General features: G+C 38.6%; 2 protein-coding genes across 2 annotated transcripts in view; one reads left to right on the forward strand and one right to left on the reverse strand.

Annotated features, from left to right (window-relative positions):
- Positions 1-19,410, forward strand: part of camk1db (calcium/calmodulin-dependent protein kinase 1Db) — a 33,698-nt gene extending 14,288 nt beyond the window's left edge. The window contains exons 2-11 of the mRNA XM_077596448.1: positions 5,804-5,935; positions 6,818-6,892; positions 8,200-8,338; positions 8,431-8,557; positions 9,748-9,823; positions 10,466-10,578; positions 11,370-11,448; positions 13,951-14,038; positions 14,541-14,691; positions 16,362-19,410. Of these exons, the coding sequence (XP_077452574.1) occupies positions 5,804-5,935; positions 6,818-6,892; positions 8,200-8,338; positions 8,431-8,557; positions 9,748-9,823; positions 10,466-10,578; positions 11,370-11,448; positions 13,951-14,038; positions 14,541-14,691; positions 16,362-16,513 (1,132 nt within the window). The 3' untranslated portion in view covers positions 16,514-19,410. The remainder of the gene's footprint in view (positions 1-5,803; positions 5,936-6,817; positions 6,893-8,199; positions 8,339-8,430; positions 8,558-9,747; positions 9,824-10,465; positions 10,579-11,369; positions 11,449-13,950; positions 14,039-14,540; positions 14,692-16,361) is intronic.
- On the reverse strand, positions 19,358-24,171 carry ucmab (upper zone of growth plate and cartilage matrix associated b). Its single transcript, XM_077596452.1, has 5 exons — positions 24,023-24,171; positions 23,678-23,743; positions 22,873-22,968; positions 20,143-20,241; positions 19,358-19,566 (listed from the first exon to the last, which is right to left on the reverse strand). The coding sequence occupies exons 1-5, from the start codon at positions 24,078-24,080 to the stop codon at positions 19,469-19,471; spliced, it is 417 nt and encodes a 138-aa protein (XP_077452578.1). The 5' UTR covers positions 24,081-24,171; the 3' UTR covers positions 19,358-19,468.
- Positions 24,172-24,380: the final 209 nt, after the last annotated feature.

Genomic DNA, 24,380 nt, shown 5'->3' on the forward strand with positions numbered 1-24,380 from the left:
ATCAACATGGGTTGCCATGAGTAAGTGATACGAAGTGGCTAAAGTGGCTAGCAATAAGTTTTGATTAGGTCCTAGGTGCAGAACTTGAGTATGGTGACAGCTCTTGGGAAGAAAGTGTCCTTCAGTCTGTTTGTCTTGGCTGTTATGACTCTTTAGCGCCTTCCAGAGGGCAGCACGTTGAAGTGGTGGAAGCCAGGATGTGTATTGTCTTTTATGATGATCTCTAGATTTAACGCCACTCCTGCAATTTAGCCTAAAAAAAGAATGACATTTGTTGACCACATGTAATTTGTCACTTGGTCAAAGTAGTCTCCAGTAAAATGTTTGGATCAAAACAACAGAATAGGCTACTTACTTCCTTCTTTTTGTTCAATTCATCAGAAAAAGCTAAAAGGGTTAAAAAAAATAGAGGTTTATATCGGCATGTTTGTGTTGTATTAATTAATTACACAACACATATTAACCAATTTCCAATAAAGCAATGGAACCTCTTGGAGAAACAAACATTAATGAAACTAAACGGAAGAGGAACAGGATGTTGTGTGCTAAGAGGCCATCCGCCTGTCTAGCAACTCTGTCTGAAAGCGAAATGGGATTAAAACAGTTTTTTTTAAATGTTTTTTTGTTTAGTCTTACAAAGAAAGGGACTAAGGATTGTAGCTCAATGAAGTTCCGTAAAGTGCCTCTGGAGGTGATTGTGCTACTTTAATACCCCTCCCGTGACATCGTTAAAATGATAAAAACCACCAATGCTATAGAAAATATGAACCATTGAAAAAAAATCGAGATGTTTCGACATTAGAAGGAATTTGGCCGCCACAACATCTTAAACTTCTGGTAAGAAAATTGTAATTTCTGTCATTAAAAAGCATCAGGGTCTCATCAAGATAGACTTATTTCTTTTTCATATTGAATAATTTGATATTTTGCATTTACAAAGACATTAATTGACAGGGGACAAAGGCATATTAACTTCCTTATGATATTGACCCTAATAATGTGCTTTTGATTCATACAGTATCTCACAAATACCACGTGCAATAATTTTTCTTAAGATTTTCCCTCCAAAGTAACACATTTGTACTCCATATTAAAATCATAAATACGGAGTTGAAAATTGTGAATCAGGCGGTGGCTTATATGCGAGAAATTGTAAAAATCAACAATTTTAAAGCAACTTTAAGGGTGCCATTTATACGTGGGGGCGGCTTATATGCGAGTAAATACGGTAACTTTTTTTTCATTGACTGCATAGGTATGAATTTTAAGGACATGTAGCCTGGCCAATGATTGTGTTAAAGTTAAAATCAAAAGAAAATTATTAGTTTGACCACAATAAAAAGAGGCAATGAATGTATTGAAATTGTACCTGGTTTTCAAATTTGGCTGTGTGAAATAGGGCTGCCACAAACGTTTATTTTGATGGATAATTATTCACCATTAGTTTTTAGCCTTTGTGTGAAATTGTGTTTGAAAGTGGGTGGTAAGATGAAAGTGTGCGTGAAGGTGAGAAAGTCAGAGTGCATCTTCATGCTTTCTACATGCAACCCCCAGCTCACAAGTGAGTGCGTGGAGTGGGGGATTAAGGTGGATTTGTTGGCCACGCTGGGATTTAGCATGGCCAGTTTAGAGCCGGCAGAGAGGGACTGATTACACTGAGGACATAATGGCCCCTCTCATGTTAGTCACTGGGCCTTTTCAGAAGATGGTGATTCACTCATGGGGTTTTTCCATTTTACACTGGATATGCTGTGTTGTTGGAGACATTTTTATATGTTGTTTTACCACATCCCTTCAAAAATCAATCTGATTTCAATCGACTATATACATAAAAAGGACTATAATAAGGACCAGGGTTTTGTGAATAGTAATGGCAAAAGCAGCGACCGTGTTTGCCAAAAAACATCGGTCTCCACTCCCTTATCATTCTTTCATTTATCTTCCGTACTGCGTATCCACACAAGGGTTGCGGGGGATGTCGGAGCCTATCCCAGCCAACCACGAGCAGCAGGTGGGGAACATCCTCACTTGTTTGACAGGCAATCACAGTGCACAATGAAATGGACAAGTACTCACTGACTGCACTAAAGTCAGGCAAAAAATCCACTTCATCATCGTCCTCATCAGTGTATGAGTATTTTGAAGGAACTTTTAGTTACCGTATTTACTCGGATATAAGCCGCCCCCGCATATCAGCCGCATTCTTAAAATTGCCTTAAAATCGTTTTTACGATTTCTCGCGTATAAGCCGCCCCCCTGATTCACATTTTTTTATTAGAGGGTACAAATGTGTTACTTTGAGGGGAAAATTCTTTTAAGAAAAATCCTCACGTGGTATTTCTGAGATGCTGTATGAATCGAAAGCACATTATTGGGGTCAATATCATGAGGAATTAATTCATCCAGTAATGGTTGTTTTCTTACTGCTAAACAGAAAATAACCAACAAATAGTAAATGTTACTTTGCCGACATCTACTGTACCTTTCATTTAGTCATCATTATTTTGAATGACAAATACGGCTTATATGCAAGAAAAAACGGTAACTAAATCCACAATATCGCACTGTAAAAATTGAAAACGGACCATTTCAAGTCAATCAACACCACTCAGATTCAATGAAAAGTTTCTCCAATGAAAAGTAAGATTTATTGTAGGATGTCAGTGTTTAATCTGAGTTGTGCTAGATAAATCATTTAAAAACGTTTTCCACCATTCTATATTGTATGCACGAATAGATGGATCGACAGGACCCAAACTACAAATATATTTGGGTCCTATGTATTGTAGTTTTATTAGTGATTGGAGATTGACAGTGGTACCTCGACATACGATCTTAATCCGTTCCGGGACTGAAATCGTATGTCGAGCGTTTCGTAACTCGAGCGGTCGTTTCCCATTGAAATGAACTCAAAACAAATTAATTCGTTCCAACCCTCTGAAAAAACACCAAAAACAGGATATTGGATTGGAATTTTTTTATTTTTTTTATTTGTTCTATTTCGCCATCTATTAACAAAGTAACACATAACTAGTGGTTTAATAGTAATAAAATGTGTTTAATAGAAGTAAAATCTGACGCATTTCGCGGAGGGTAGAGACAGCGACATACACGGAGGTGGGGGGGGAGGTCTTCGGGGGGACTTTATCCACGGCAACAACGCACTCGTAAACGAACAAACAAATTTAAATCAACTTGGATTAATATATACAGACACACTCAAACATACGTTTAATGTAACTTTACACAAAACTGAAATCTATATATATATTTTTTAACCTTCGTTCTGGGCGGGTTAGCTGTTTGCCACGCCTCCACCCTCACGTTCGCTATCGATGGGCTGTTTGCTGTTGTATTCCCTTCAAAATATTCCGAAAATGATGCACACAAATGTCCTCACAATAGGATAACGCACCACTTGCCAATGAGAAGTAGTCTTGAATGAGCGATCGCAGGAGCTAACAGGCTAAGGAAGGAATAACAGCTTACCCACGTATTGATTGTGGGTAATGAAGTTTTATTCTGAGAAAGGGCGCCATTGCCTATCTGTGTTGTGTGCACGAGTATACAGACACTCCTCAACTTACGAACGCAATTGGTTCCGAGCGATTGTTCATAAGTTGAATTTGTTTGTAAGTTGATTTAGTGCTATATTTTGTATTATAATTTATGTTTAAGGCCTATATAAGTATATTGAAGGTTTATATAAGTGCATTTGTATGTTTAAGGCTTGTATAAGTAACACGCATTGGTTTGTACTGAAAAAAAAAAAAATTTAATAAAATGGAGAGAATATGTACAGTACTGTAGAGAGAGAGAGAGAGATTTATGTATTAGAAACTGGCCAAAAGAAGCGACCTAATGACGATTGCACAGTTTTCTTCTTTTTTTCATCATAAATGATGCAGTAGCACTGTATGGCATCATTTAATTGATTTGCAAACTTTGTGCAACGTTCAATATTTGGGTCCTGCTGCTCGATCTTTCTGTTTATAAATGGTACTGAATGTGCAACGCTCACCACTTTCTGACGCGCATCAAGCTTCGTTATTATTGCCACTCGTTTCAAATGAAATGGCTTGCCTCTTCCTTCCAACTCCCTCAATAGAAGCCTTTAGCTTTTTACCAACCATATTCAATATTGGATGCATGAGATATTTAATGATACAAATGAAAAAGGTTCTTTGCACACTGGAGATACATTCACGCACTTCTTCTTCGTTGCAATGCGGAAGGTAGATGCTGGGTGAGCTGAGCTCTCACAGCGCCAGGCGTCGGTATTAGCGGCGGAAAGAAGTACTACTCCGAAAAAGACGCGAAATACAAAATTGGACTTGCGAACATTTTTGGACTTAAACGCAATTTGCAGACATGTTCGTATGTACCGTTGTTCGTAAGTTGAATGTTCGTAAGTAGGGGAGCGTCTGTACTTCATTACCCAGAAAGCCCTCTTTTTGCCCGCGCATGCGCGTTGTGCGTTTCCTGGTCGATGCGTAGGAGAAACTCGTCTGAATAAATCGTTCAGTGCTCGTAGATATCTGTTATACACGAAAGAGATGCGGCAAAAAAGACAGTGCGCTACAATGATAAACAGCCTCTCATGTCATGGCCACCTGGCTTGGTCACATCTCGAAATTTTGATCGTATCTAGGGCGAATTATTCGATCGAAATTTTCATCGTACCTCGAGCATGTCGTAGGTAGAGCTGATCGTAGGTCGAGGTACCACTGTATATCTATGTTCTCTTGGGTTTAAGTCCTAAAGAGCCACTGTGGGCAAAAGAAAAAAAATATTTTGTCAAAAATGTTGCCGTACTTTCAGCTAGGTGAATAATGAGTCTTGCGCCCCAAAACCTTGATGCTGCCACCACGATGCGTCACTGTAGATCCGGTGTTCAAAAGTTTCAACCCCAGTGTCATCGGACCATAGTGAAATCTCTTGAACCCTTGAAAGTATGTTTTTTTCCGTCAGGAACTTTGTGTTTTTTATTTATCGAGAATTCATGAACAAGTTGGCAAGTCGCTACAAGAGACATCATAACAAATTTCTCTGCTGCGGGGCTGGATTTTGATTGAGCCGGAATGTTTTTCAGCCGAAGCAGGTCATTCTGTCATGTCCTGAGAGTAAATGTGCAGCACAAGGACTCAATGCCGTCAATCAATCCTTCTTCAAACGCTGGGGCGAGATAGAAGCAAGAGGAAGGGAGATAAGCCCGCTCAGCAAAATGTAATTGGTTGAGCAAATATCATCATGATTTCTGACTGCATATGGTTTGTAACCCAAATATTAGAAAGGACAAACCACACGCTATTGATGTCTTTTACGTTTTATAAACTGTTTGCCCCTCACAGCAGACTGTCCGACTTCCCATATCTTGTTAGTTCTCTTTAAATATTCACAATTGCTCCTTGTGCTCTTGTACTTTGGCACAAATGTCATTTAAGGATGTCTGTATAAATACAATGAGACTTTGACTGACAAATTAAATGTTGTAGCACCACAAACTATAAAAGAACAAAAACTACACTGAGAAAAGGCTTTTATTATTCATAGTTACACACCAAAGTGCTGTGAAAAAGTATTTGCCCAATTCTTGATTTTGTTTTTTCTTATTTATCACAAAAATTTATGGTCTTGGAACCAATGCTAATTATCACACTGAGGCAGCCAAATTCAGTTTCTGAACTAAGATTTAATATATTAAAACAAAAAAGCAAAAACTTTGCTACTCAATGTACTTCTGCATTTTCTGTAATGGCAGACGCTAAGTTGTCTCTTTCCTTCTTTTATCTTTCTGCTGCAGTGGTGCGTTTTCTGAGGTGGTAATGGCTCGAGAGAAGGTAACGGGAAAGATGGTCGCTATCAAGTGCATCCCCAAAAAAGCTCTAAAAGGGAAGGAGACAAGTCTGGAGAATGAGATCGCCGTGCTGAGGAAGTAGGTCCATCAAAAAAAATCAAAAATACACCCACTTCATCTGAACTAGAAATCAAATCATTGACTTTTTATAATTCTTTTTGAAAGTTCATCATATTTTCACATGCTCGACATAGCAAAAAGTGCATTGTTTAGCAACTTCAGGCCTTATTATTCAAACAAAAGAATTCCAGACCATTCAGAAATAGAATTAACTTTCAACATATTGTACAGTGGTAATTTGACAGAAGACTTTCCTAACTAACACGTGAGTTGTATAAACTTTCATTTGCTTACTTTTTTCAATGCATTTTTTCCCTTTTGCCTTGTGTTACGAGTCTAAATTTGAGCATCGCACAGATGCAGCGCACCTTGTTATTGTGTTGGTTTGTGGGTGTTCATGCTCCTCCTACGCGCAGGCAAACATGGACACCAGGTGACTCCGTCGTCCTTCGGGCCCCCCCGCAGCTCACTTATCAGTCACTACTCTCCGAATGTTGAGTCTAGTTGCCTGGTTACGGTTGCCATCCTCCTGATTTTCCTCCTCTTTATTATTCCCTCCACCCGTTCCCGTTCCTGTCCTTCTCACGTCTTTCCTACTCCTCCCTGTCTTTTGGCCGCCTGATAGCCTTTAATTAAAACTTAAATTGCGAATTGATGAGGAAGTTCCTTCGAGACTCCCAACTCAATCGTCTCATTGTAGGTCTGGGCTTGTTGCTACGTGACTCATTGATTACCAAGTTCCAACCCTCCCCCTCATTCACAAAAGGTTTACTGCTCACCAACGCTTTAAAGTCTCGGCTTTTCTTTTTCTGGAGAACAACTAACGTTTCCTTCCCAATTACCAGAGCATGTTATTAACAAACGCAAGGTGATAATTGCATCTCATTATCTCTTCCGCAGAATAAAGCATGAAAATATTGTAGCTCTGGAGGATATTTACGAGAGCTCCAACCACCTGTACCTCATAATGCAGTTGTGAGTATGCAATGCCCACCTTCTTACCCATGTCTCTATATTTGACGGGGTCTAAATGTTTTTAATTTTGTATTTGAATTCTTGGATTTACTATGATAAAATTACTCGTCAAATATAAGACATTTCGAGGTGTCAGGATTAATCGGAAATAATGATGAATGTTCACGTAGTATCTGTCATGCTACAGACTGAAATAGTAACTACAGTGGTGCCTCGAAATACGAGTGCCCCGACATATGAGCATATTTGAGATACGAGTATAATTTTGAGTAGATATTTATCTTGAGATTCGAGACAAATTTTGATATACGAGCAGACAGCGGACGTGAGAGGCTGCTCATAAAAACATCATGGGCAGTGTTCCCTCTAAGCTGCGCGCGTGCGCAATTGCGCACTACTCTCGTCTTCTCTGCGCAGCAGCAATCATATGGCGCGCAGTAAAAAAAAAAAAATCGGATTTTTTTTTTTTTTTTTTTTTTTTTTTTACCCCTTTCCCCATGATGGCGCCGTTTAAGCGGCAGCCAGTGGCAGTAGCTCTGTCCACTTATGTTTTTCGTGTTTTACAGCATGTTTTACATGAAAAATTAGAGGGAACATTGTCATGCACCTGCTTATGGCAGGTGTGATACTGGTGTGCCCATAGCGAGCAATGATGATGTCGTGACCGGATGATTCGCCTAAAGACGTTTCGCCGACGGACGTTTGACAGACGGACAGGTCGCCGAATGGACGTTCCGCCGAACGTTCATTCGGCGACCTGCCCGTCTGTCAAACGTCCGTCGGCGAAACGTCTTTAGGCGAATCATCCGAGTACCGATGATGTTGCTCACACTGGTACTCGGTGCGCTCAGGGAGGTTGACTTTCTGCTCAGACCAACGAAAAATTAGAGGGAACATTGCTCATGGGCACTGTCTCTCTCCCTGCAACTCCCTCCTCGTATAATGTCTCTGCGAGCACTGGGCGCAGCGTTGCATTTTTTTCTCGCGTTAGTCATTGCGAATGGCGAAGCGATCGCTAACACAAGGAGTATATATTACTTCTCGTTGGCAAGTGGTCGTGCGTTATCCTATTGTGAGGACATTTGTGTGCATCATTGTGGGAATATTTTGAAGGGAATACAACAGCAAACAACCCTTGATATTGACTGAAAGTCAGTGTGGAGGCGGGGCAAATAGAGCTAACCCGGGAGAAGAGAGGTATCAAAATGTCAAAAAAAATTTGAATTAAGTTTAGCGTTAGTTGATTTGATTTGATGAGCCAATATTTATACTTATTAAATGGATTGTTATTTGGTGGTTTTTGACAGGGTGTCGGGTGGTGAACTCTTCGACCGCATTGTGGAGAAGGGATTCTACACCGAAATGGATGCCAGTCGACTGATCCGCCAAGTTTTGGATGCCGTAAACTATCTCCACTCGATGGGTATCGTGCACAGAGACCTAAAGGTACGTAAGCTTTGTGGCTTCTAAGTCAATTCAACCTGAGTGCAAATTCTCAAATTTGGCCAGATGGACTTTAATCATGTCCCATTCTTCAGCCAGAGAACCTTCTCTACTTCAGTCCGCACGATGAGTCAAAAATCATGATCAGTGACTTTGGGCTGTCCAAGATGGAGGGGACCGGCGATGTGATGGCCACCGCCTGCGGAACTCCAGGATACGTGGGTGAGCTTTTCGTTTGGTGAAACCTCATTATCTTTGCTGACTTGAAAGAACTGCTTGCAAGATGGCAATAAAACCTAATCCAATCTGCCACTGTATATCCGCGTTAAGCTTGACCATCTGTCGCCGACGCATGAATAACCTGTGAACGTACATTTATTGCGTGTATATATTGGGAAAATTGCTATATAGAGAGAGCATATTTAAAGCATATATAAAATATTTCCTATCACTCAGTGTTACCTGAGTTTAGGAAGTTAATCCGTTCTCTGTCTGCCTCGGTGAACCAAAATATTCGCAAACTAAGGATATGTTTCCCTTAATTAACGGATTAATTGTATTTGTATTCGTTTTAATGATTAAAGTGAATGCAAATGCAACTAATCCATTTAAGCCTCTGACTAAGTATGTTTGTCCTTATTGATATTGTACAAAATACATCTAAATATATGGGGAAACCTAATGCATGCTATACAATTTTTTTTTATTGATACCGATTGTAGTCAAGGAGCTTGATATTCATGGACTTTATATGAATCGGTGGTGAAAAAATGCCTGATGTCAATATGTTTGCAAATTTAAAAGGTAACATAGGTTATTAAAGTGCCTTAAATAATATGTTTATTTAACAACTTTCCTGATTTGCAATAAATTAAACACTTGGTTAGTGGATATCTCTGTTTAAAAAATTCCGTGCAGGATGCTCCCAGGCTTTTACATAATGTAAACAAAAACATCTGGAAATGAATAGGTACAAAAACATTCTATTTTCACTCACCTTTATTTAAAGTCTCAAAGTTTGCAGAATCTCCGAGGAAGTCGACATGATAGGCTCGGCTGCAGTAAGCCCAAATTTCATTTAAAAATGTAATACTATGTCATCCCTGGCATAATGAATTTGATATCTATTGCCCTCAATAGCATGCAATGTGTTGATATGAAAAATGAAATCGTTAAATGATTACTAAAGTATGGCATTTTTTCACACGCCAAAATGATTGTATCTAAAACAGAAGCTCTTAGATTTATATTGCACAGTTTAAAAAGCATCTTCAAAATTGGTGATATTGCATGAGTGCAAACAAAGAACTATGATATAACCTTGCAGGCTTGTAGTAGTAGTGTATTTAACTACCCTGCTACTTTATTTACAAATTTGCTTGTAGTTATTCACATTTTTTGCTTTGTTGCAGCACCTGAAGTGCTGGCACAGAAGCCCTACAGCAAAGCTGTGGACTGCTGGTCAATTGGGGTCATTGCTTATATTCTGTAAGTGCTTTGTTCAAAGTATTGGGCATTTACTGACACAAGTTGGCTATGGCTAACTACTGCGCTTTGCTTTGAAAGAAAGCAACATTATTTTTGGTAGTCTCGCAAGAAGCGGGAAAGCCAATTAAAATGGCTCCTTTAGTAAAAGTCAATCCTAGAGTGAAATACAGATAAGCCATCAGACCACACTTTTGACTAACGAACACTGGAAATGTTATCTGTACAGTACATGAAACATTGCCATTTTTAACAAAGTAGAAAATTCAGATACTGTATATTTTTACTAGCTAAGATATAAAACCAAGATCAGAAAAAAAATCAAGCTCAAGATTGACAACAGAAATACTACTAGTCTATTCAACTTCAACAAACAATTGCATTTTCTTATTGATGTTAGTGGCCGCCACTGACTGTAACTCATAACATGGAAGCGGCATTTCTTTCTCAGATTATGCTGGCTTGTTTTGATCCACTTTTTTCTCTTTATATTAATGTGGTCTCTCTAATCTGCCTCCTTTTTTGCGTGTTATATGAAAAAGTGCTAGTGAATGCGATTAGAAAGCGGCAAATCCTTTTTAGTGCCATCCGGGTAACCGCCGCCTCTCACACACTGTTGTGGTCCGTGTCCTTATTTCTTGCCAGGCTCTGTGGCTACCCACCTTTCTATGATGAAAATGACTCCAAACTCTTCGAACAGATCCTTAAAGCAGACTATGAGTTTGATGCTCCGTACTGGGATGACATATCTGATTCTGGTGAGAAAACACTGAACGACTTCCAGTGTTCATGTTCGTTTGATAAAGATGCCCCAAAGTCATTTGCCATTATTGGTACCTGTTTCATACATTTGATAGGTTGAATTGGATTAGATTAGATTAGATTAGATTAGATAACTTTATTCATCCTGTATTCAGGAAATTTCATTGTCACAGTAGCAAGAGGGTGAGAATAGACACAGGAAAATACATTTTAGACATAAATAAATAGGTAATATATAAGTTAATAAATATATAAATAAATAAATTAATACATCAATATAAAAGTAAATATATAAATAAGCGTGTTGCTGAAATATATATACATATACATTATATATATATTGATTTATTAATTTATTTATATATTTATTTATTTATTAATTTATTTATATATTTATTTATTTATTAACTTATTTATTACCTATTTATGTATGTGTATATATATATATATGTGCATGCTTGAAGTGTTATCTCTGTATTTCGTTATTTGATTGCAATCCCTTTAGAAAGTATAATTATTCTGCAAATGGTAGGTTTTGAAATTGGACACGGTGTGTCTGCCACTTTGTACCTCATTATGCAAGTACCTGCCCTCTTCGTTCCTCCTCCCACTCCCACTAATATGGGGAGCACAAAATTGACTGTTGGGGTGCTTTCAAGTCAAGGTATTAAGAATAGACAAGTATTGCTTTGGTACAATCTTTTCTCAATCACAAACCTTTTTTTGTAGCAAGGTTTTATTTCTATACCCCAAGAAATGATCCTTTTGTTTTAATTTGCATCTGCAGCCAAAGACTTCATCAGCTGTCTCATGGAGAAAGTTCCCGAGAAGAGGTTCACCTGTGACCAGGCTCTGGATCACCCCTGGTAAGGAAACGCCAACCCTCCTACAGTCGTGCGCCCATCCTCATATCAACGTGTGATTAAACAGTCGTGTGACGCAGATACCTTTTGTAAAAGCAAGTGCGCCGTTGCCATGGTTGCCATCTGCAAGGCCGGCTCGCCGAGATAATCCCGCTGAATAAATGACCGCCAATTAGCAGTGGCCGATGTGATCCTTGAAGAATGCGGTCGACGTAATGAACCATTAGGATGTCTGGGGCTAGAGTTAACGAGAACGGAACAGCGTGGGCCTGTTTCTGCGTGGGCTCGACCAATGCGAACGCACGCCGTCTACACTAACAGATGTTCTTTCTTCCTTGTGCTTCATCTCGTATAAATGGGCGGATTGTATCGGCAGGTGTTTCTCGCAGAGTTGATGCAATCATGTTGAACTCTAGAAGCGTATTAATCGCCAGCCTTATTTAGAAGAAATAATGCGAACTAGTAATGGTAAACAGGTACTGTCAATTGTCTCTTTAGCTGTCAGTTGTTGGTAGTCAAGTAATTTACAATCTAAATTGGATTTGTTCAGTGAAAATGTATCTAGCGTTTTTTATTCACATTATTAACATTGGAACGTTGGAATTTGTTCAATCTACTGATTGGTGTATTGGAGCTAAACTATTCATAGGCAATTTCAACAAACAAAAGTCATCTTTGATTTGCAGACAATACATTTGATCATCAGCCTTTATAGTATGTCAATTGTATTTATTTAAATTGGTCCGGTCTATATTGTTCCCGATGTTATTAGATGAATATAGATTGTATTGCTCCAGATGATGTACATTTGTACACATTTGTTTCCTACAGTATCGCAGTTCATATTTGTTTTCTGATTCACCGTCTGGAATATTTTTCAAACTGCGCACATCGATTGTCATATAAAAGGACTTGGCTGGGAGATTTTTTTCCTTTCTGATCTTTATTGCAGACCTGCGTAGGAAAATGTGCGAGACGGGAATGAGGAGAGGATAATAGACAGAGAGTGTCCAGTCTGAGATGATTTCACATTTGAATGTAACTTGAGAAAAGAGGAAGGGAGGGGCTTTTTAGACCATGACAAATTACGTAATCCGTCAGATGCGTACTGTGTTTTACATAAAGTACCTTATTTTCCCCACTATAAGGCGCACCTTCAATAGATGGCCTATTTATACTTGAAAGATAAGTAAGCACCTGCTTGGGTTTACCTATTGTAACTTTTCATGATTATCCAGTTTTACAAAATGTGCACTTGCATACTTAAATACTTTGGCCAACTGTGTTTCACATAACCTGCCATATTTTCTGCACTATAGGCGCACCTCCTATTTTAAAATAGTTTACATATATAAGGCGCAGTAGATGTCGTAAAGTATTGTTTTGGGGGGTAGGGGTTATGTTATGCATCCACTAGATGGAGCTGTGCAAAAGGGAATGGCATACCATGATTAATCAATATTGATCCACATACAGACGCTCCCCTACTTACGAACGCAATTGGTTCCGAGCGATTGTTCATAAGTTGAATTTGTTTGTAAGTTGATTCAGTGCTATATTTTGTATTATAATTTATGTTTAAGGCCGATATAAGTATATTGAAGGTTTATACAAGTGCATTTGTATGTTTATGGCTTGTATAAGTAACACGCATTGGTTTGTACTGAAATTTTTTTTTTAATAAAATGGAGAGAATATGTACAGTACTGTAGAGAGAGAGAGAGAGAGATTTATGTATTAGAAACTGGCCAAAAGAAGCGACCTAATGACGATTGCACAGTTTTCTTCTTTTTTTCATCATAAATGATGCGGTAGCACTGTATGGCATCATTCAATTGATTTGCAAACTTTGTGCAACGTTCAATATTTGGGTCCTGCTGCTCGATCTTTCTGTTTATAAATGGTACTGACGGTCGAACGATTCAAAAAAAGGTTCTTTGCACACTGGAGATACATTCACGCACTTCCGCATTGCAACGAAGAAGGTAGATGCTGGGTGAGCTGAGCTCTCACAGCGCCAGGCGTCGGTATTAGCGGCGGAAAGAAGTACTACTCCGAAAAAGACGCGAAATACAAAATTGGACTTGCGAACATTTTTGGACTTAAACGCAATTTGCAGACATGTTCGTATGTACCGTTGTTCGTAAGTTGAATGTTCGTAAGTAGGGGAGCGTCTGTATAAGGAACATCTGATTATAAGGCGCACTGTCGTCATTTGAGAAAATGTAAGTCTTTAGGTGGGTGCGCCTTATAGTGCGGAAAATATGGTAAATATGAATCGGTTCTTTTATTTATTTATGAACTTATTTATTACCTATTTATTTATGTCTAAAATGTATTTTCCTGTGTCTGTATTCTCACCCTCTTGCTACTGTGATAGTGAAATTTCCCAAATATGGGATGAATAAAATTAGCTAATCTAATCTAAAGCAGGAGTGGTGTGAAATGTAACCTTAAAGTTTTTGTACACTTGACTCAAAATACCTCTCAATTGTTCTTTTTCAGGATCGCAGGAGGCACAGCCCTCTGCAAGAACATTCACGAGTCCGTCAGTCGACAGATGCGCAAAAACTTTGCCAAAAGCAAATGGAGGGTAAGGGCAAATACAAACAAAAATAAATATGTTTTGTCAGAGAGGACCACCTTTTTGAACCTAAGAAGAGGGCCATCTTTAAGGAGTGGGTTGATACCATTACCATTACTTGTGATCTGCTTACAATAATGTCCTGGTATCACTACTCTAAAAATTGTCTGGAAGCGTGTCCATTGAGGAGCTGTTTTGCCACCAGGCAGGTGAATGAACTGTTGGTATGTACAACAGTTATTCATTATCCAAAACAACACTCGTGACCGCTCCCACCAGACAAGTACGACAACTCCTGTTAAAATTATGTGTCTTCAACTAACTTGCCTCTAGTCATCCTTTGATGATCAATGATTCAAACAGACAGACAGATTTAGGCATCTGCCTTGCAACTCCAGCAAAACAAAGACATGAGTCTGCATTCTTGCATTCCTCTTTGCAGAAGTAACTTATAGTTCAAGCACATTGTTTGCAAACATGACGAGACAACCTGTCTCCTGTCCTCCATTAGCAAGCCTTCAATGCCACGGCGGTGATTCGCCACATGCGACGCTTGCAGTTGGGTACCAGCTTTGGCAGCAGCATCACCACCTCCAATCCCGCCACCAGAGCGCCGGCCAAAAGTCAGTCGGTGGACTGTTCCCCGCTCACCATCCACGACTGTGAGTGCGCATTTGAATTTGTCAGCTAGAAAAAAACCTAGATAAACTGTGATCATTGTACTCGATGGCCTAAAGCAGGTTCGTCAAGCTCATTTTCAACCTACGTACAGTTCCTCTCAGCATTTTGGGGTCCAGGAACTGCTCCGAAATTAGCTGGGGAGCTTAATTTCGTGTCACCGTGTCAAATTATTTATTTAGCTAATAAATCCCAAGAACAAAATAATTGGGTATCCAACTAATTAAACAATTATTAGGAATAAAACAGCTAAATGACAAGAATTTCAATGTTAAGGCTAACAAGCCTTAAACGAAACTCAAGGATATTGGCCTATCATTACAATAATACTGTACGTTTTAGTTTAAAACTGCCACCAGGCTTGCAAATGTTACATGGGGGCACATTTTCATTCCTTCTGAAATGTGCTTATCAAATGGTAACACAGTAGTTGTCTAAATGTGTCCGAGTTAAATTATGTCACTCACTGTAATATTGCCGATACAGCGAATGGGTCTTTGTCGTTTAAGTAATTGCACTCTTTTTCTGCTCATGGGAGGCTGTTACATTGTCATGGTAATGATTTGCCATACGGAAAAACATCTCCAATTTAATTATCAGCTATAGAAACGCAGACTAAACAAGCACAGTGAATTACTTTAGTGCTAAATGAGTTCCCATTAGTTGGATTTTAAAGTGTTTGCCTAGGGATTAGATCCAACTGCATCCTGGCTCAAGTACTGAACAAAAAAAAGCTAAACAGCAAATGGATGTCCAGAAAATTACTTTTTCTACTCTGTCGCAAGACATTTCCTCATTTGGATACCGGCTAGCATTGAAAAAAAAAAAAGGAAAACTCATACCTGCCAACTTATACGTTTTTCACGTATTTTATATGTTTTTTTTATTATTTTAAATTGCGTGGGCTGTATAACAACTTTTGTACGGATTAAAAAAAAAACGATCTTGTTTTACCCAATAGTAATGGTCATGCTTTAAGCTCGATATGCGTACGTGCATTCCCCTTTCAAACGTCTGCCTTTTACCTATATAAATATAGCGTGTCAGCAAGCAATGCTCCCAGATAGTCAAGCTGTCAGCGTCATACAGCTACATCGACAAAATCTTGAATTTAGTGCACACCGATTGGGCACCCCATCACCTTGGGAGAAAATTTGAGACTTTAAGCGCGCCCTGTGAGTAAATATGTGCCGCGTTGCATTTGTAGGTTTTTTTGTTTTAGGTTTTTTTTTTCGCTTAAGAGGGGTAATTGCAGTCATTAATTAGGGGAGCAATTGGCCGAGGTTGACAGGTAAGGAAACTTCAGGTTCCAAGAGAATATAAGAAATTTGGATATATTTCAAATTTTAAACTTTCCATGGGAATAATTGGATCAACTCCTTCAGTGACATAGACGTTTATATACGTCCAATCATGTGGCTCTTTTCATCCATTTGCTGTCAATTTAGATGAGTTTGTCACGAATAGATGTGGAATCCCATTCAAATATATAAAATCAACACACAAAAACATCACATTTGTCAACCATTGTAGTCGCTTAGCAAGTCTGTGTACAAGGTGTCTCGTCATCTTTTGGATTTGAGCTCAGCACATTTTTTTTTGTGCAATACCAAAGGGATGTCTGGTTGTACTTTGTCATATACTTTCCCTACAGGTCCTTCAATGGCCCCCCTGCCATCCTCAGTCAATGCGTCCAATCAGGACTCAGAGGAGTCTTCTCCTTTGCGGGAGGAGTCGCCACTGGCGGCTGAGCCGATCATGCCACGCCCCTCCACGGTCACGGTCATCCACACGGGGACTAAATGACGCCAGGTTCCGCGGGAGGTGAGCTGGGAGACCACTGAGCTTTAAGACCGGGGTGACATCTCTCCCCGAGTCTTGTCATTCTGAGTGGTTGCCCAGCTCGCCTATCCCGCCGCCTCCCATGTTGGTTTTTTCTGCAAATTTTCGGGAGGAATTTGAGGAGGTCAGCCTCGCTCGCTGAGGAAGAGATGGATAAATTCCACTCAATGTTACTTCCGAAGCCACATTAGGGCCGTACGGAAGTCCAGGAAGCGCCGCGTTAAGCGGAATTGTATTTTTATCCAAGCTGCTGTCGGCGTCGTCCAATCAGATGCTCCGATGTATGCCTTGTGTAAATATTCCACCTGGAGCCAAATCCTAAAGCTTTGCACTGTGCTAAATCATGGTGACGTCATCGCACCTTCGCTCTCCATATTGGTTCCTTTTGACCTTAACTCCACGACGCCAGGTGCAACGCACGAATGTATCGGGCAGTTGTTGTCTTTTAATGCTAACACTACCGCATTGAACGGCGACGTCCTCTCTGACCGTAAGAGGACAACCATGAGTTCTCAGGGATGTTGCTCGACACGAACCAAACACACTCGAACCTACTCCTATTCTCCAACCAACACTGTGTATTGATTGTTACTCATGTGCCAATAGGAGCGTTTGCTTCCTTTCTGTAAATCGCTCGTCGTTGGTGGTGTACATACGCGACTCACAAAAATTGAGGATAGCGGGCTTTTCGGGATGAACTGAAAAGTTTGACCTTCTCCATCCTTTTTAGTCATGTTTTTATTTCATATGGACATCACACATGTCTACACTGTACAAACTAGATGCGTTTTTTAAAGTGTTTTAGCACCACTGCTAATTTAGAATATTTGTTCACAGGAAGACATACAGAACATAGGAAGGTAGATCAAGCAAAAAAAAGTAGCTTCATTACAAAAAAACAGTCCACGATTAAAAGTTTTTTCAGATAAGTGTAGCAATCCATCAATTAACACTTGGATCAACAGCTACTTTTGTTTAGTTTAAATCTTCTCAATTGTGTCTGAGCAGTAAATATTCTCAGATATCTGTGATCGATCATACGCATTTGCGTTGAATTGACATTTTTAAATGGCAAACATCTATTTTCTTATAATCTGAAACTGTATGAAATTTAATACGCTGCAAAGACAATATAAGGAATGCTCAAACTGATACTGTCACATGCTTTTGAACTTTTCGATCACCGGCATTCAATGTTGTTTTTCGGCCTTGGCGCTTGCATTTAGTGATTTCTCTGAGTCTTTTAATGATTTAATGATGCTGGACATTTAAATCACAAATTCCGTCAATTTTTTGTTTTGCGTTTTAAAAACTTTGGGGAAAAAATGGACCATTTTGTGCACATAGTTGTTCATCTATTGGGAGCACTCATTTAATATTCAGTCTTGATATTCACCTATTTCCAAATAAGCTATTCACCTGTGGAATAGTTTTTTTTTTCTTTTCTTTTCTCGCCTTTCTTAGGTTTTCTTGTCTTTAGTTGCTCACGTTTTTGGAATGTATCGTGGGGTTCAAATTTAAAAAAAAAAATCAGGAAATTTACTTTTAAAAATCATTTGTTTATATGTTATACATCCTTCCAGTATCACCAAAGTTTATATTTTCAAACCCCTTTTGCTAAAAAAATGGATCAGTAGTAAACTCTTCAACCAGTCTGGGCCAAAAGTAAGTGCATCTTAATTTTGACATAATTTGCCCTTTGAAAACCAGACTGGCTACTAACACCGATCAGCTGACCGTTTTAGTATAAGATAGAATACTAACTTAAACAATGCAAGAACGCAGAGGAGCTAGCGATTGTGTTTGATGAGCGTGGTCTTTTTTCTTAAGCGAATAAAGTGGCAGACATGAGGCGTGAAGGGAAGATTTATTTTAAAGATGTAAGCATAGTTTGCTTGCATTTCGGAATAGTGACGAAAAGCAAGCAAATGCTCTAAAATAGGTGTAGGGGTGTCTCCAATGTGCATCAAGTGGACCAGTAAAAAATCTAAATAAAAAAAGAAAGAAAGAATGGCAAAGAGTAATTTGAAAAAGTTAGTAGTTCATTTTTCTGTTATACTGTAGTTTTGTTTAAAATGTTTGCTGGCACTATTCTTTAAAATGTAAGTATCATCTGCATTATAATTTGATAGAATGGATTTTCTTTTACCCAAACGTGCAAGTAAAAAGTGTATGTAGAAAAATACTTCTGAATTCAGTTTACACCATCTTTAACAAATCTTAAACAGGACTTTAGAGAAGGTCAAATTCAATTCAATGCAGTTTCAGTCCATCCGGAAATTTCTGCCTACTATCCCCGAACTTTTGGTGCATCGTGTATCTTGTGATGTTTCCCTTTAAAATGAAAAAAAAGTACTGTAATCCAGTGACAAACCACACAGAAGCAGTGTGTTGAAGTTGTGTTGATTGTACAGTTCAGTCAATAGTTCTTTGCTTTCATGCAGACCTGTTGAATTTAGCAGAATGACCCCCCTCCCCCAGGTTGTCCTCTTTTCTCTCTGAATTTCACCACAGGGTCAAGAGGAGACTCCACTTGCACATGGATTGTGGCTCATAAATGTGAAAGTGTAGTTAATGGTGAGTAAATGATAAGCCGAGCCTGTGTCTACTGTAAATACAAATCTCCAAATTTGTCTTCTTAAATCCTAAATGTTTCTTTATATTGTTGTTGTAATCTCCCCCCACAAACTACCAAAAGAGGGCAAAAAATACTCAAAAGCTGTGAATCCCCCACCCCCTCCAAATGCATGTGTTGCATGTTCGGATGCAGAAATGTCATGTATTAAAGGGAAGGAAAAAAAAGGAGAAGCTTGTTTGCAAGTCTCTTTGAATATTTGACTACAATAAACGTTTTAAAAGGGTTACATGCATGTTATGAATGTACTGTTGGTGTAGTAAAATCATCATTTGTTCACAGCCTCAGATGGTCTGGCGGTTGTATTCGTAGGGAGGATGCATGCCATCATAGTGGAACTCCCGCCATTGTTCTGTGCTCTCACGGCTCCTCTCGTTTTGTTCTGGAAGACGATCGAAGAGTAGGAAATGAGTGGCAAGTTCCTTTTCAATTTGTACAAGTACTGAATCAATTTCGACTTTACTGTTTTTGTAAGCATTAGTAAACTGTCTCTCTCTTAGCTTATGACCATTTTGCTGAATTTGTTGATGACTTCCAGTGAAGCTCTTCTGATTTCCCCGGCTTTGCGCAAACTGATTTTTTAAGGAATGGTTGTAGAAGCAGGATTTTTTCAAAATATTTGTATAGTGTAAAATATACCATGTGATTCATCAGTCTGACAGCTTTTAAACCTCTCAAACGGACGTTAAACTGCAGGTGGAGAGAGAAAAACATCTTGGCAGTTGCCAAATTTTGCAACTCTGCTCCAAAGTCTATTAATGAGCTCCAGGCAGTTTTATGCTTAAAAAAAGAGCCCAAAACCTCATAGTTTCCTAAACTGTACATGAAATGAAATAGGAAAAAAAAGCACGTGGAGGGTTACTTTAAGATAACTTGATTGCGGGTTTCATAAGAGACTTATGGAGTGATTGCACTTCCGAGGCATTCTGCTCATGATAAAGCGATGAACTCCACTCACCGTCGTCCACCTCTTCGACGTAGCTTTCAAACTCGTTCCTTTTCTCCTCGTGGAACTCTCTTCTGCGCTCATCTGCAGCTAGTACTTGTCTCTGCTCAGCTGTAAGTCACAACAGGTAATTAGATACACTTCAGACAGTGAGTATAAAAGTATCAAAAAAATGTCTTGATCTCCTGAATTCATCTTTACTCCTAAATGGAGACACTTAATATCTGAATAGCAAGTCACAGATGAATGCAGACTACAGTTTTAAAGACTCCAGATTTTATTTTTTTAAATATTTTATATATTATATTATTTTATATTTTTATTATTTTGTTTGTTTATTATTATTTATTACTATTTTTACTTTTATTCTTATTTATAATTATATTATATATTTATATTATTTTATTTTTATATTTATTTATATATATATTAAAAAATATATATATTTAATTGTATTAACCAATTGACTGAAGATCGTACAGATCAATTCAATTGACTCCAAATGTACCTTACATTAATTCAAGAGTTATTGATTTTAATAATCCAATTTGTGGTCAAGGACTATTTATACTTAGACACTGATGATCATTCATACAAAAGTAGTCTCAATAATCGACAATTTCATTCACTCAACAGTGGGACGACACTTTTTTTTAGGAGACTGCCGGTAACAGTGATCAGTAGATCTGAAGATTTGCTAATAACTAGCTTTGAAGGTAGCATTTCAAAGGGTCACAGAACAGAGCCTAGAGGAACCCCAATTGACAAAGAATTCACTGCGCACAATCATTTACTCTAAATCCTGTTCATGAAAAAGAAACAAGATTTCTTACGGAATTATTACAGTTAAAGTTTATGGCTTAACAAAAACTGCCGGAATTCGGTCGTCATTTCACTGCCTTGTCAAACTCAGCCAAATTTGCCGTACTATTTACACTCACATTAGCCCAGACCCAAAGTCTGGAGTCCGGTGGTGACCTCTGAACCACAGCGAGGGGTCTTACCCCCGCACTGCTTTTTACTCAAAACAGAAGCAACAAATCCTTCCTGTCGTTTCTACCCAAGGAATGCAAATCCCACAAGGTTAGCCGTTTGAGGACCAAATTTGCGAGGCCTTCAAGAAAAAGGGAAAACTTAACCATATTTATTTCCAACAATACATTGACCTCCAGTTTATGGGTCGCAGACTCCGTTTTCAGAACCACTGCGCTAGTTGGTTTTCAGCTGTAGTTCAAACACTAGCGTAAACAACCTGACCAGATTGCTAAAAGCTTGACTGGAGTTGAATTGCTTCTTCCCGTTCCAAAAAAAATGTTTGAGCGAGCGTTCATCTCAATCAGTCTTTCAGTCTCATTTCCCGCGGTGTCCAATTCAGAAGAAAAACATTCCCATCGTGTTCTCTCACATCCTCGCCATCCCTTCTCGCACTTGCGAACGTCAAACATCCAAGCGGCTGGGAATTTTCACAACGTCGAATATTCACAGCGATGTGTGTTAGGCCGAGTATCAGTGGCGGGCGGGCCAGGCATTTAGATGGAAGGAATCACCCAGATTCTTTGATAGAAAAACGCAAAATCAACATTAGCTGGAGCTGTTCCTCTTCAATTCTTTTTAATAACGGTAGCATTTTTATTTGTAATGGACAAATTTCAGCTCAGTGAATTGGTTGGAACAGATTTTGCTCTGCCTAGCCAATTAGGGGATGTCAGCTTTTGGAATTTCAAATCTAGTTAATGAACTGGTCGTACTGCCAAGCTTCACGAGCAACAGTGGTACTCACTGGGAAGATTTTATACACATTAGAGCAAAAAACGGAAGCTGCAATCCAATTTTGGGGGGTTGGGGGATTAGCATTCACATTCTGAAAGCAGCGTCGTCAATTCCAACGCCACAAAATCAAGAGAAGCTTGCAAATGTTGGACTCCTGTTTGTCCCTTGCATCCTGCTGCACCCAAGTGGTCCGCCGCTAAATAAGAAGGACATTGACCCCACATAACCATATTGACTGTGACGCATTTCCTCTATTAAATGCGTTGGAGGACAGCGTATATTGCGGTAACACACAACATAGACTTTATTCACAAATTATATAACTAGTGTTGACACGGTTTTAATAGAGTCAACGGCATTTTTCCTTTAGCTGTGAAGCCTGGATTTATTTCCTACCTCATCAACGTTGCAAAGCAAGATATTTAATGTCATTTCCTGGTAACTAATTTAATCTTGCATGTCATTAATTTTAAAGGGCAACGGAATTCAATAACAGTCAATAAAGTAAGGATTAAAGAGCTTGGATATGGTGCACATAGATGAATAATGCTGTACTGTACAAGCAACCAAGAAAACAGACAAAATTAGGAACTAGCAAAGTTCTTTTTTTTCCACCTTGTAAAATGACATTTGCAAACAAACAATTACAAAACTTAAGATGGTCTATTTTTGCATTGAAAATTAAGTAATGAGAAAATTAAATTTTGCTTAAGCAGAACCAAACCTGTCTAAAAATGTCATTTTGACCAAGTATTAAAAATAAATATTATTACATCAAACTTGAAGATCACTGCAGCAAAAAAATAAATAAAAAAAGACTTCAACATAGTTTCTTAACACCAAAATGCCATGATTTTTAAGCCTAAGCAATCACTTCAGTTGTTTTGGATTGACCACTTTTTCAGTGACTCAAAACAACATAGATTTGAAAAAATAATGAAAAAAAACAATGTATAGTAGCTAGCAACTGACCATTGACCTCATCGGGCGACTTGACCGCTCTCCTGCTGCGTCGCCGGAAGAAGTTTGAGGCGTCCGCCTCTTTCATAAAGATCCTCCTCAGGGGCCCTATGTTGATCAAGTATGGTGAGCAAGATCAGCCTTTTAAACTTTTCATCCCTTCAGTCCCCAATTTGTTACAAATTATTTTCCCGTCCAATGCCACTTTTTAGCAATCATGTTTAAATGCTTTTGGGGGCAATTGTTTAATTCTGCATTATTATTTTTTTCTCCATATACCAATATATTTTCCAATGCCTGCTTAGGCATTGTTGCTAAATGTAAATTTACCTTTAAAGGCTTAAGGAGTACTGCTATGTGTACTGTTAAGCAAACTTTCTCATACAATCCCCCCCCCCTCCCCACCACTTTTTCGTTTTTTGTTTATTTCTTTTTGTTGTATATAGTCCTTATTTTCTGTTTTCCCCAAAAGTATTTTCCTATTTCAATGCATTCAATTGATTTGATATGCAGTTAAATTTTGTACTTGGTTATGAAATAATTCCAACTCTGCTTTACTGCATGCCATCATTTCTCATGAGTAGTACACATTCTTGGCTTATATACACCCCTCAAATTTATAATATTGTTTTTATTTGTACTCATAATTGCTACCCTAATTTGCTGTATCCATGCTTAATTCACATGTACTCGTGTACAATATGCAACCTCGATTTTTTTATATAATGCTAATGAAAAAAAAAGCATAGTACACTAGTTGTGAGAGTACAGTAAATAAAGTAGTTAGGAGAAGAGACAAAGTGATTGAGATTTTCACCTTGTGGCTCCTTAGCTCCTGTCTGGCTGCTGTTGGGCACAGCTGCACACTCGGCCTCTGGAGATACTTTATAAAGAACATACGAGAAAATAATAAAAGGAAGTAGTAAATGTACTCACACAAATCAATTAGGTGAACTCTCTAATCCAAATTATAAAAGGCTGCCTCTAAAATGTGCTCCAGTGCAAAAGTAGAGAGAACTTTTATTGCCCCTTACATAGAATGCCCGTTTGTATGATTCTGTACAAAAATATAAAACCCCAACATACACAAAACTGCCTAATATATAATCATTGAAGTGCACTATGCTCACCAGAAGTACAAAAAAGTATGCATGAGACTCACAGGAGAGTGCCACAAGCACAGTGAGGAGCACCACGAAGGTCCCACAGTTCCACGACATGTTCACTTCTTCATCCAAATTACACACTGATGCGAGAATACCAAGGGGCTGAGCATGTGAACATGGGAGGGCTGGCTCACAGTTGAAGGGAAGGAACATTAACTGAAAAAAGGGAGGGAATGCTCACACCTAGTTAGAAGTAAAATCCCAGACTGCAAATGATGAGAAGAGAACTTTTTACGTATATTTTTGGTTACATTATAATGTATAAATATACATATACATACATATATATAGTATACATAAACACATATATACACATATACATATATACACGTATACACATATACACATATATAT

Source organism: Stigmatopora argus, chromosome 3, assembly GCF_051989625.1.
Source record: "Stigmatopora argus isolate UIUO_Sarg chromosome 3, RoL_Sarg_1.0, whole genome shotgun sequence".
In the NCBI taxonomy this organism is placed as follows: Eukaryota; Metazoa; Chordata; class Actinopteri; order Syngnathiformes; family Syngnathidae; genus Stigmatopora; species Stigmatopora argus.